The 14430-nt window shown below is 38.6% G+C and overlaps 1 protein-coding gene across 2 annotated transcripts in view; it reads left to right on the top strand.

The window, feature by feature from the left end:
- The window catches only part of COL15A1 (collagen type XV alpha 1 chain), a 111020-nt gene that overhangs the window by 89879 nt on the left and 6711 nt on the right, over nt 1-14430 (top strand). For both annotated transcript variants that reach the window (XM_048940711.1, XM_048940710.1), the window contains 8 exons: nt 904-953; nt 2784-2885; nt 4023-4158; nt 9129-9193; nt 11623-11751; nt 11919-11978; nt 13260-13319; nt 14235-14420. In XM_048940711.1, the coding sequence (XP_048796668.1) occupies nt 904-953; nt 2784-2885; nt 4023-4158; nt 9129-9193; nt 11623-11751; nt 11919-11978; nt 13260-13319; nt 14235-14420 (788 nt within the window). The remainder of the gene's footprint in view (nt 1-903; nt 954-2783; nt 2886-4022; nt 4159-9128; nt 9194-11622; nt 11752-11918; nt 11979-13259; nt 13320-14234; nt 14421-14430) is intronic.

Below are 14430 nucleotides of genomic sequence, written 5' to 3'. Positions count from 1 at the left end.
GAGATGCTGTGTTTCAGTCACCTATCTGTAAGAGGTGTGCAGGTTGAAATAAAATCAAAATAGCTGCACTAGCAGCAATACATTTAGTCGAAGTAGCAATGTATCCACTGTCTACATGATTAACTGCATCTAAGATTAAATACTGAGATCTCAAATCTGTGGCTGGAACAGTTTAGGGCCCAAAGTTCAGAATGCGTTTGAAGAAAATGTCTGTAGCTGTAATGGGCACCTGGAAAAAATGTCATTTTCCAAGTATCTGCCGAATAGAGAACATTTAAAGGCTTTTTATATTTTTTTTGTGCTGGCTTAACAGCATTGCAGGACTACTGTTGACGATGAGCTGGTATAATCATTGATACTGCTACTAATTTTGGTTGCAGGAAAAATGTCAGCTATTCTGTGATCAGCAGCAGAGCAGTAACCCTGGTTCTTTCTGTTGTTGGCTATGGAACTGTCCTTCCATGAAAGATAGCACAACTGTAACTAATTCATAACTGAGCAGGGACAGACTGGCTGCCCCATTGCTGGCAAAACATGTAGAAGACTTTCCTTGTCTCTTGGTTTCTGCTAGCAGAGTTAATTTGGAGGCCTCTCTTCCATCCAACACCCAGCTGACATTTATTTGAAAACTAGGAGCTTTTCATCTTTGAGGCATCTTTGCTTTCAAATTTGAGTGCAATCTACAACAAGGTTCAAAAGTTAAGTTGGAGTAACAGACAAGACCAGGCGTGTAAACCTGGCTTTGTTAGGAAACAAAACTAGCAATGGGAGATTTAAATGTTCATATTGATATTGTGAATCATTTTCCATTAAACTTCTAAGTCAGAAATACCCAGAGCAGTGCTTTTGAAGAGGAAATGACAGATAATTATCACACTTTTCTGTATTTTCTCCATTTGACAGGTCCACCTCTGCCTCCATCATATTTCAGCCACTTTATTAATAGCATAAAGGTAATCTTATCCCCTTTATATTTGAGTTCTTTAAGCTTTTTAAAAGTATTCTTTATAACATATTAAGCATGAAATAGTATATTACGGTGGAATATACGAAACAGATAACTAGATTAGAAATCATTAATTATGTTAATTTATTAAACTCCAGCTGCAGAGACAAGTTTATTATGAAGATAGAAACAGTAGTTGTCAGTAATATATAAAAATAACTTCTTAAAAAATATATTAATGAGGCTTTTTGCCTTCCCAGAGGTATTAAAGTGAGCCACAATTCACTGTTATCTAACAAAGATTGGTATCAGTTATTTGCCATAATTAATGCTTTTGTTTTCGTGACAATTCATGTAAGAGACACACATTTTCTAATGGGCTTCTTTAAACAAAGGTAGCAACTGTCAACATTCAAAAAGAAATTCAGTTCTGTTTAATACTATTTATCTTTCCAGCACACTGAATAAAATAATTTAGAGTGATGGAAAACACATTTCTGCTTCTTGATGCTTATCTCCTGAAATCTCCTACCAGAGATCATATTCATACAAGATGCATTTAGTCTCTCTCTGATCCTCTTTTCACATGACTGTGTTGATGACAAAAAATGAATACATATACAACACAGTTTTAAGTGAACAAGGCTGCTATTTATCAGTAAAAGATACAAAAAAAGTAGAACCAAGTTATCATTTAGTTAGGAAAAAAAAAAGCTATTATTCGTAACTGTACTGTCAATTTCCTTGAAAGACTCCTAGTGCCACCTTGTATTCAGATTTTGTTTCTACTTGGCCGAGTGCACAGAAGACATTTCTATGACACAGAAGGTCCCATGTATGCATGGATTAATTGATGTAATAAAGTAGTAGCTAAAGCTGTAAAGCTACAGACACGGTTTCGTATCAGTCTTAACTCTACAAAATTCCATGCCACAAAGAAACCTTTATAGTTTTGCTTACTGGGAAACTGAAAAAGAAGTCAGAGGGGGAGCTACGTACGGACATCTCTTTTGGCTTTCTCCAGCTACTTGCTTGCTCTGACCTTCACTGCTTCTATCCACAGGTTTGTTTCCCAGAGGGGTGAACAAAAGTAGACACCAAAAAATTGAAAGGAAACAAAAAAAGGGCAGACAAAGAAAAGGAAATAATGTGCAGCAGAACCTACAATTGCTGTGGCTTGTTTTGCACAAATCTAGAATTTAAATACTTTTTATCTGTCACTGTTCTCCAGTTAGCTGTTAATTAAGCTTTTAATGAAGTAGGACAATAGAAGAGACACAGTTCAAAGTGTCTGCAGTTTTCTGTGGTGTCTCTTCCATTATCTTGGTGTATTCCCCTGTCCTTTTGTGTTATCCTATGCGCTGTCATTATCACTTTATAGGATTCCTTTAAATTGAGAATTTCATATCAATCTTAAATTGCTTTTTCCTCAGTGGGGGAGAAAAACAACAAACATGGCTTTTATGTTTCTTCCAATTTCCTTTTTCTTTTTTTTTTTCTTTTTTTTTTTTTTTATTTTTGCCTCCAGCTACAGCACGGAACAAGGTTTTGCTAGGTAAAATAGCAGGAAACAGCAACAGAGGCACTTTCCTCTGTTTCCACCTAGGTCCCACCTCCCCTAGTCTATACACTAAGAAATTCCTGCAGCTTCAATAGAGGGAGTGTTCCTTTTTGTTCCATATCATGGAAGAAGGAAGTGGTGTCAAAAAGATGTTAAGCAGATGCTCTTCTTTATTAAGCTTAGAAATTTCAGATAGCTTAGATAACTTTAAAAGATTAGTGCATGGGATTCTGATCTTGCTTCAGCTGAATGTTTTATACTATGTTATCTTTAAAGGGTGAAAAAGGAGACAATGGTGAAAAAGGAGAAAAAGGAGAACCAAATGGAGGTTTTTACCTGACAGGACCACCTGGACCACCTGGAAGACCAGGATTAGTTGTAAGATACACAAGTTGTATAATATAAATATTTGTGAATACAAACTGTTTTAATTTAGAGGGCACTAATAGAGACAAGCATCAAGATGGTATTAAGAATTATATGCATACTTATATGCTAACCACTAGCTCAATAAGGCAGAGTTCCATTAGGCATAAACACAGAAACTTCACTATTGTGAATTGAATTAATTTGCTTTGAGAAACAGATGCTATGCTCAGCTGCTAACACAACTGTATCAGTATATAGATTTGTGCTATCGATAGCAATACAAACTAAGGAAATAGATACAACCATGCAAGAACTATCAGAAAGCTATCTAGTCTGAAATTTCATGTCTTGAATTTAGTTTAATATATGAGTACATTTTTCAGTTTCCATGGCTCTTTGGAAAAAAAAATGCTTACAACTTAGAAAAAGTGGTGTGGTTGCCTGCCGTCAGAAAATATTGCCATCAGAGGTGAAGGACCTGCAACACTGATATCATCACAGATGGAAACTACAGTGGTGTACATTTCAATCACAAGAGAAGCAGGAAGATACTTATTGATATAAAACAGATGTAGTAATTTAAACAGTGAAGGCAGTGATTTCAACAAGGTTTAAAACGGCTGCTGACAATTTGCTACGTAGAGGTTGGGGTTGCACAATTGATCTAAAATTGAATCTCAGTGAAAGTACTGCAGCTTAAAACTATGAACTGAGGATCTGTGTCAGAAAGACATCACCATGTCTAGGTGTAAGGGACCTCTGCGCAAGCATAAACAACCTTGAGAAGCATTCCCACTCAAGAGGACATCCTGATGTGCAGCTAGCTGAAGAGCTAGGAGAGCTTAAAGGGGCTCTTGGTCTCCTTGCTTATGAAGTAAGATGATTGATTCGTAGCCATAGATGTGGCATCTGTTGAACCAGGGCTCTGCTCTCATTTCTTTGAGCACCCAGTTTGAGACAGTATTGCAGTCTCCAGTGATACCTTGATTGTTATCAGTCCTGTGGTCAGGGGCTTTTGCAACTCACTGCATGAGCAAGGCCTTGGGCATAATGACCAGGATGAAGGAGGAAGCTCAGGGACAGAGGTGCGGAGCATACCATAACAGACATTGATACACTCAAACAAATACTTTTTATCATTAATAGGGACCTAAAGGGGATTCAGTTGTTGGACCCAGAGGACCTCCAGGGTTGCCTGGCTTACCTGGTTTACCAGGTTATGGAAAAATTGGACCCCCTGGCCCACCAGGCCCACCAGGACCCCCTGCAATATATGGATCAGGTGAGAGGGAGTGATTTTGCCTTTCATTATGTATGTGAGCACATATGCACACTTACATACCCCCCACACACTCTTTTCTTTTGTGTTTTTCCATCTACCTGTCTACTCTCCATTCTTGAATCAGGTTGCTCCCCACTTTCCTGAATGCTGCTTTTTTTTCTGTAGGGAGAGTGGATTTGATCTGAAAGCACAAAAGGAACAACTCTACACTCAGTTTTCCTTGACTAGTGCTAAGGGAGCACTAATGCATAACATAAGCTTTGTTAATGAGATGGTGCTGGAGGTTCCCTCATATTTGCATTAAAGGTATGCATGGCTTTATATCAACTGTCAGAGTTCAAGACAGTAACACTTCTGATTCATTTTGGGTCGCAGGTCTGCTAGTCACAAGCCTCATACTGTTAATGTCCAGTGCTTAGACTAGGTTCTGATGGACAGGATCCTGGCTCCACTGACATTCACATCAAGTGTAAAGCCAGAGGATCAGCCATCAGTGAGAGACCCTTGTTCCTCTGTCAGGAAACTCCAGCAGAAAGCATTCCCTAATATTAGCTGAAGGAAGGAAGCATACTAACAGCACTGTTAACTGTGTAGAAAGATTATAATGCAGATTTGTCTTGCCTAACGTTTTGGTTGGCTTACTTAATAAAGACCTGTTTCTGAGACCTAATGATCAGACTGCTTTCAGCAATATCTGTACTTCCAGTATGTTGGTTTGGGAAGCCGATCCCTGCGTTCCCAGTTTGTTCTCTCCAGAACAATCCAGAATTTAGACTGGTTTATGCAGCTCCCAGGGACAAGGCGAGGCTTTCAAACTGTCATTCACTGAACGTTATGGATGGAGTGTCTGCCAGAAATGTTCATCCTCTGAATGTGTGAGGAAGAAGTAATCCTTACTGTGTTCAACACTGGAACATAGGCATGTACCTATGTATTAGCCTCTGATGATAACAAAATGGACATAATCTTGGCATCCATAAAGTTCACAGAGGCCTTTAGACCTTTCCTCACGTAATTTACATCAAGTACTTCTGAATATTAGCTAGTCAGACAAATATATATATGTGTGTTTGCAATTCCATCTCTTTCACTTTAGCTTATCTGCTAGTCTCCATCATCCTTCTATGCATCTTCCTCTTTGCTTTGTAAGAAGCTTCTTTTGGCAGCACACTGATGGATGGATACTTTTACTAAATGTCATGAAGACAGGTGTTTGTTTATTTAGTATCTTTAAGGCACCTACTCATCACTTTTAAAGCTCTTACTATGATATGGGGAATGAGGAATTTCTTATCTGTAGCTTTGAATGCTTGTGAGAAATGAGCCCCCTCTCCCTGCCATTGGTACGAAGGAATTGCTCTGGAGAATCCTCAGAACATAGATTGTTCTATGTGTGAAAGGGAATTTCAACGTTTCTCAAAGCTTCACCAAAAAATAAAATTTGAACACTAGAGTTTGATTTATTGGTATGAAATTGCAGCCTCCCAGTTCAAAAGTTCTAATTCAGTAAAAAAACAAGTTCTAGAATGCAGCATTGTTGGTAGGGCTGGCTTTTACTGACTGAACAACCAATGTTTTAAATCTTGGGCTGTTCTGTTCAGATTATCAAACTACTTCAGAGTGAAAGAGATACAAAAAAGCAGATGTTCAATATGCTTATTTTATTTTAATGCAGGTATTTGCAGGGGAGGAGGAATCCGTAGCTCCACTCTCACTCAAGATCATTGTTCCCAATCCTTTGAAAATTATGAAGGCAGAATATTTACTCTCCTTTAGCTTATTTTCCTTTCCTCTCTGTCAATGGTTTAAGGGCTGATTTGGCCCAGGTCTGTGACTAGCAGTGTGGGGGGAAACCCCTGGAAAGGGAAAAAGAGGAAAAGAGGAAAGGGTAGGGAGATGGGCCTAAAAACAATACAGTGGGAACGATCTGAGGAGAAAGAAACTAATTTACTAAATGAGATAACAGAATGTAAGATTACACACTATAATACAATATAATACAATATAATTAGAATTGAAGCTAATAAAACAAAATGAGAGTGTCCAAAAACCAAAGGCCTTACTCTAAGTAAGCAGAAGTGATACAGCACCCGCAACAGAGACGAGCCAGATGGTCAAAAAGGGAAAAGGGAGGGCTTGTGGTCTGTGAACAGTTTTTATCTTTCCCTCTGAGTGGAAGCAATAATAGAACAGTGAAAGTCCTCTGGGGTATGTAGTTGTCCTTCTCTTCTGTGACAGGCACCTGGAACTGGAGCGTCGACTCTTTAACTCCCAGTGCACTACATGATGTTATGATGCAGAATTCCGATAACCAAAAATCATAAAACCATGATACTCTCCTTCGGTCCATTTGGTTCCGAATTATTCAGTAACCTGTGGATAAGCAGAGTTAAGTCATTGTAAGAACAACTGGATGTGTGCAACCAAATTTCTCCTAAGTGTGGCTCAAAGAACATTTCTACATTCCTCCATTTCTCCTTCAGCTCTGAAGAGCAGTTCTGTCCCAAAATTTGGGATTGTGGAACTATTTGAATAGCTAAGAGCAGCTGGAGACTTTGGAAGTGCCCATCATAGTAGGAGTTGGGAAGTGGCTAAGAGCTGAACCTTGCAGGTGTTTGTGCTTATTTCATAAAACAGATTCACAAGCGTGCTGAACACTAGCTGGAACTTCTCCATGCTCAGATACATAGGTCACTCTGAAAGTAATGCCTATTTATTTCCTTGGTAACTACAACAGATACAGACAGAACAATAACTCATTGATAGAGCAAATTCTCAGCTACAAAACACCATTTTTCAACATAGTCACCATTATTACATTTTTGCCAGTGATGAACAAAAACCTGCATGGCATGCTCAGGAAAATCTGCACCAGCAGAGGTGACCACTGTTTCACAGCTACTATGATGGCATCGTTGCCCATAGAGGACATCTTTCATCAACTTGAACAGATGGAAGTCAGAAGGCTCCAAATGCAAACTATGTGGTGGGAATGATAGGACAGTCCAGACAGGATAGGCAGAGTGCTCCACAGTCTTCAAACTCATCTGAGTCCTGGCATTATCACGTTGCAAGAGAAAGGTCGTATTCTTCTCTGGCCTGACTCTGGAAGTTTGAGCCTTCAGCTTAGTCAGAATCACAATGGTCACAGTTGATGGTTCGTCTGGCTTCCAGGAAATCCAGAAGAATCATCACTTTCCTATCCCAAATGACATTACACATTACTTTACCTGATAAGGGCTGCATCTTTAACTTCTTCTTCCATGCAGAATTCACATGTCACCACTCCATGGTCTGCCGTTGTGACTCCAGCTCGTAGTGGTTACACCACATCTTGTTGCCAGTAACCAGTAACCAGTGCATTCCAGGAAACTGTCACCTTCAATGTGTAACTGGTTCAATAGGTCCTGAGAGATTTGCATATGGTGTTCTCTCTTTCCCCATGTGAACGTTCATGGGACAATCTGGTACAAACTGCAATATTCCAATGTTGCCAACATCATTTCTAATGCACTGAAGCCAATATTCAGCTCCAAAAAGTTTCCTGGTCATAATCCACCTATGTGCATGGATTAGCTGATTGAGACACGCTTCATTTTATGGAGTGACAGCTGTGCATTGCCATCTGGAACATGGCTGTCTGTCATGTCCTTGATGCCACTGCTGAAACATCACCCACTGCCTCACTGTACTAACATCCACTTTTAGGTCTAAACATTCAGCAAGTGTCAGTGAATGTCACTGACTGCTATTTTTTAATGCAGGGAGGAATTCAATCACACATTTCTGCCTCCTACACACTTTTACATCAGGCATCATTTTGTCAGACTGCCCTTTTGCTGCCACTTTTCATACAGCAACCAAATTTAATGGAATTTTGGTGGGAAGGTTCAACCTCTACCACCAGCATCTACTTATAATGTCTTGGGACAACATATAAAATAAGAACATTACTTTCAAAGCAATCCTCACAGTTTGACAGCAATCCACCAATTATTCTCTTTCTTCTGTGTCATACCAGCTCATATCACGACTTTCTGTTTCTAATTGTATTTTTTGTTGAGCCTTTTACCTTCACTCCCACAAGTATACTAATGTACTCCCGTGGATACCCCTGGACCTGTTTTGTTGCTTCCACTTTTGTCTTTCTTTTCCTCCACATAAGGAGTTTCTATTTGTGGTTAATGTAAGATCTGTCTAGATACTACTACTGACTTCTCTGGGATTTGCCATGATTCTCACGAGGCTCTGCATGTGGAAGCTCTTTATTCCAAGCAGCTTCAAAGTGCCATTGTCATAACATGCATTCACACAGCATTCTTGCTTTCAGTCTTTTAAATATTACTTTGCTTCCTCCCCGTAATTTTTACTCTAGAAAGCACTGACTTTCAGTTCAAGGTGAAAAAAATTTAGTACTGGAGTGGAGAGGGATGCTAGGTAATTTGTGCTGTGGACTGCACTCCTAGAGCTTCAAGTTCATACCACCAAAGAATCCTATGTTGCTTTCAAACATAAGCTGAACTTACAATTGTGATTTTTTTTTAATCTCATAAAAAGTTTGGTTTTATTTACTTTTACAGCAAAGGATAAAATGACTTTCAAAGTCTGCATGGGTAAGAGCAGCTTATCTTTAAGCAGATGAGTGTTCAATTTAAGTTGATCTTTATTTGCAGAATGCCCACAACATATTCCAATCTGTTAATTTAACCTTTGCAAAGAACAGGGAAAAGACTTAAGTTTCACTATTACTTTAAAGAAATAAATAAATATCTTAATAAATATCTTTAGAATGCATTTTCTAGTAGTAGTAGAATTGAACATAGCTGTTCAGAACTTGGCTATGTATGGACTATGGCCATTTTAACTTCTCACTACTCCAAGGCAACACTGCCAAGTGCTTTCTTTCTGTCATTCACTCTCTCTCAAAACAGATGACCTTCAACACGTGCCATATTTTTGTTGTGTTTCAGCAGCCACAATGCCTGGACCACCAGGTCCTCCTGGAGAACCAGGGTCACCTGTAACCAGGAATCTGGTAAGACAACAAAAGATGGAATTTTGCCATTGAAACTTGTTTTTCAATTTCTATTGGTGGCCATTATTAGCAGTGATAGAGGAGGGAAAGCTCAGTCCTGTGTTTTTATTATATTTTTTCCTATTTTTCTGAACCTCTTAATTTTTCCAAAAAAAAAAAAAAAAAAAAAAATCCATACAGCTGGAAAAGGCAATGAGAGTAGTCTGTTCATTTCCTGTTTGGAGAAATGCAATGGGATGTGATGGAGTAATGGAAGTAAGTAATGGAAAGGTGTGCGTATTCCAAGTTCAAAGAAATAACTCCAAAAGAGTAAAAAAAAGAGAAAAATACAAACAAGCAAACAACCTCACATTCATAGAATCACAGACTCATAGAATGGCTTGGCTTGGAAGGGACCTCAAGGATCATCAATTCCAACCCACCAGCTTCAGGGAGGGCCTCCAACCTCCATACCTAATACTAGACCAGGCTGCCCAGGGCCCCATCCAACCTGGTCTTGAACACCTCCAGGGACAGGGCATCCACAACCTCTCTGGGAAGCCTGTTCCAGCAATTCAGCAATTCAGCAATTCAATTTATTTGATTATAAGATAAAAACTGTGATTTTCCCTAAGAAATCTAAAAATTGTTGTGCCAGAAGAGACACTGAAATTGAGTTGTTTCCTTTTCTTACTAGATGACTCAAATCAGAATTGCATCCCAGGTATCCATGAAGCAAAAATGACAACGTATGTCTTGTTGATTTCTAAATTTTTAAATGTTTTTAATATTCATTTAAGATTCAAACCTGCAAAGGTTTCACTGCCATTTTTTATCTTTTCCACATTCTCATGCTATGCCAGAAGTTCAGATTACCTGCATACCTTTGGCAATCATTTGGGAATGCACTAATAAATGATCAGGTTTTCAGATCACCTACATCACATATAATAAACCAATGAGAATGTAAATGCTTTTGCACCATAGTATTGTCTCTCTTCTACCTGTTTTTTTCTCATGGAAATTCAAAACCTGACAATTCCTATAATATTTTAAGAAGAGGGGAGAAACAAATGTTTAAAGACTGGTGCCTCAAGGTAGAGAAATGTGATCATAGACTAGGAGCTAGAAGCCCAGTTAGGTCAAAATCAACATTAAAAAAATCAGTATGCAAATTGCTAGTAACATCTGCATGATTCATAAAGCATTAATAGAATCAGGCAATCATGTAGGATGGAAAAGACTTCTAAATCACCAAGTCCAAGCATTAACCTAGCACTGCCAAGTCTATCATGAAAACACATCCCTAAGGAGCACATCTACACATCTTCTCAATACTTTCAGGGATGAAACATTGTTAGGCAACCTATTCCAAAGATTCGCAACTTGTTTAAGTGAAAAAAAAATTCCTAATATTCAAACTAAATCTCCCCTCATGCAACTCCAAACTGCTTCCTCTTGTCCTATTCATAGAATCATAGCATGGTTTGGGTTGGAAGGGACCTGTAAGATCATCTAGTTCCAATCCCCCTGCTATAGGCAGAGGCACCTCCTGCTAGACCAAAGTCCCATCCAGTCTGGCCTTGAAATGCTTCCAGGGTGGGGGCATTCACAACCTCTCTGGACAACCTGTTCCAGTGTCTCACCAGCCTCACAGTAAAGAATTTCTTCCTAATAGCTAGCCTAAACCTACCTCCTTCCAGTTTAAAACCATTTCCCCTCATCTGTTGCTACATGCTCTTACAAAAAGTTACTCCCCAGCTTTCCTGTAGGCCCCCTTTAGGTACTGGAAGGCCACTATAAGGTCCCTCCAGAGCCTTCTCTTCTCCAGGCTGAAGATCACAAGCTCTCTCATCTATACTTACAGGGGAGCTGCTCCAGCTCTCTGATCATCTCTGTGGCCTCATCTGAACCTGCTCCAACAGCTCCATGTCCTTCTTGTATTGAGGGCCCCAGAACTGGATGCAATACTCCAGATGGGGACTCACATGAGCAGAGTAAAAGGGTAGAATAAATTCCTTGACCTTCAGATCATGCTTCCCTTGATGCAACCCAGTATGCAATTGGCATTCTGGGCTGCAAACACACACTGTCAGCCCATGTTGAATGTCTCATCAATGAACACCCCCAAATCCTTCTCCTTGAGTTGCTCTCGAGCCATTCTCTGCCCAGTCTGTATCAGTGCTTGGGATTGCCCTGACCCACGTGCAGGACCTTTCACTTGTCCTCGTTGGACTACTGGTATAGTTCTGTTCAAATCAACACAATGACGATGTCAATATGCCAAAGTGTGTCTTTGTTATTGAAGTTTTTTGTATGAAATGATGTAATTATATTTAATGATATATATATATTGATATATAATATATATAGATATAGATATATATAATGATATATTTAATGATGTAATTATATTTAACTTGCAAAATGTTTGTTTTGCTCTTTGACAGGTTACAACATTTCAAAACATTGACAGTATGTTGGAAAAGGTTCATTTGGTAACAGAAGGTACACTAATCTATCTTAGAGAAACCAGCGATGTTTTTATCCGTGTTCAAAATGGATGGAGAAAATTGCAGGTACTATTGCACTATGTCCTATCCTTTCCAGCTCTCTTACTCAAAATAGAATTGTGGATATTTTTACAGGGATGGAGAAGTATGTATGGAAAGATTCTATTTTTTTTTTTAGTTCAGCAGCTACTACTGATACTTTTTTCTTTGTTTTTCCTTTTGTGTTCTATCAGCTAAGTGAGCTAATTCCTGTCCCTGATGAAAGCCTTCCTCCTCCAGCTGTATCAAGTTATGTAAGTATGAAATATTGGACTGTGAAAAACTGAGTCTAAATGTGTGAAAACAGGTGATACACTTGGCAGAAGTTGCAGGCTCCTGCATAACACGATCTTCTACTGAGAGCTGTCATTTCAAAATACCACTAAACAAGCTTGCAAACTAGTTTATGCTGGCCAGCCATTAGATTTTTACATTATATTCTGCAAATCCAAACATGACAGAGACAAAGCATCCTCTATAAAAAGCAGGACAAAGAAGACTGCCTACTAAAAAAGAAAATCAGTGTTCTGTTTCATAACACTGAAGTCAGTTGTATCAAGCTGTGGTTCCTGCCAAGGAATTTCAGTAAAGTACCTCTGAAAAGAAGGCTTTCTGTATAAGTTTATAGCCCTTTATTCATGATACATCTTCATCATCTTTATATAGCTTGTTGAAACGTAGGCAGATTAATTGATCTGACTGCTGCAATAATGAAAGGGCAAGAGAAGGCTAGAAAGGCAATACTGGCTGGGTGTTGTGCTTTAACCCAGGAGGCAGCTAACACCACACAGCCTTTCTCTCACTGCACATTGTCCAAGTGGGATGGGAGAGATAATAAAAAAAAGTGGAACTCACAAGTTGAGATAAAAACTATTTACTAAGATAGAAAAGAGAGAGAAATAACAGTAATAATTATAATACATATACTCACAAAACAAGTAATTCACAGTGGAATTGCTCACAACATGCTGACTGATGAACAGCCTGCCCTCGAGCAGTAGAAGCCCTCCAGCCAACTCCCCTCAGTTCAATGTTTTCCTCGCATGATTCCATACGTATGGATTATCCCTTTGGCACTTTAGGACAGGTGTCCTGCTTCTGTCCCTTCCTTGCTCCTTGTGCCCCCCAGCCCTCTTGCTGGCAGGACAGCACAAGAAGGTGAGAAAACTGAAACGTCCTTGGTTTTGTACAGCACCGTTGAGCAAGAACAAAAACATTGGTGTTTTACGAACATTGTTCTTCCCTAAAGCCAAAACATAGCATCGTACCAAACACTGTGGACTAAAACAACTCTGTTGAAGCTGAAATCAGGGTGCTGAGACAGCATTCATTCAAACACATATTTATGTGACAGACTAAATTTGTGATACGCAAAGTGTACGTGGATACACGATTCGGGTTTATTTTTCTGAGGCAGGACAACTCCAGACTCTCCAGTGTTCAATGTTTGCTTTATTTAGAATATCACTGAATGCCTAAAATTCTGCTCTGAGTGGCATGTTTAACACATATATCTGCATGTGTTAAAATAACAGGGATTTCAGTCTCTTCCGGTCCCGAATCCGATATCAAACATGAACAACAGAAAACCAGCAGTAAGTATGAGTTCTGTATTGCAATTGTGTGCTTTGTTTTGAAGCAATATAATTTGTGTGCTTAGGGAGATGTGTAATATTTCATCTTCAGGTTCGCAGATTTAGCTTTAGAAAGTTAAAAATGCCTTTTTAAAAATTGGTTTAGATATCTCAGAAAATTTTAGATGGTTTCCTGGGCTACTTTAATCTCCCTGGCTTCTTTCATATCTGAAAAACAAACAAACAAACAAACAAAAAAGCAAAAAACCCAACAGATTTTGAGTTAGGAATAGGTCTTCACTTCGTGATTGTACCAAGAAAACTGCAACACATTAATTTTTAAGCTAGTAATTGTGTCACAATTAAATCACTAAAATATTAGTTCAAATTTTTTCTGTCTTTATGATGCTGCTTGTTTTTAAATAGATATTTTAGAATATAAGCTTTCATTTAAAATACTTTAAATATTTGTCAAGGAAAGTAAAATAAGGATTATACGTAAAAACAAAAATACTGACTAGTTGTTGCATTTGTACCCTTTGATTCGAGTCTGTTACCACTTGTATTTGGTAACAGTCAATTTTTGAATGGTCACCTCTTACTATTTGTTTCCAGGCCTCTGTGATTTGGGATTTTATTTGTGTGATAACTCCAAGATTGTTGTTTAAAAATACCAGCTACTTTTAAAAATTCTATTTTTTAGGAGCCTATAGATAATCTTTACTGTTTCCCAGCTGTTCAAAAATAAATAAGTATATTATTATATACTGCACAGATTTAAGAAATGCAAACTTATGATGGCAAATAACTTTGATATGGTCTGGAAGGTACTATATGTTGTGCTAGCAAGGGGTGGGGCCTAGTTTTCTTCAAATATATATATTTTTCATGTTATAAACTTCTTTTAAAATTGTGGTTTTCTTCTCTTTTCCCCAGCTGCACCTGGTGGCTTTAAACTTACCATTTTCTGGTGACATGAGAGCAGATTTTCACTGTTTCCAACAGGCCCAGCAAGCAGGTTTGATGACTACCTATAGGGCCTTTCTCTCATCACATTTGCAAGATCTGGTCACGGTTGTCAGAAAAACAGACCGATACAATTTGCCAGTAGTCAATCTTAAGGTAAAAACAA

Source organism: Lagopus muta, chromosome 3 (genome assembly GCF_023343835.1).
Source record: "Lagopus muta isolate bLagMut1 chromosome 3, bLagMut1 primary, whole genome shotgun sequence".
In the NCBI taxonomy this organism is placed as follows: domain Eukaryota; kingdom Metazoa; phylum Chordata; class Aves; order Galliformes; family Phasianidae; genus Lagopus; species Lagopus muta.
The sequence above is the reverse complement of the archived record's forward strand: the minus strand, read 5'-3'. Positions and strand labels throughout refer to the sequence as shown.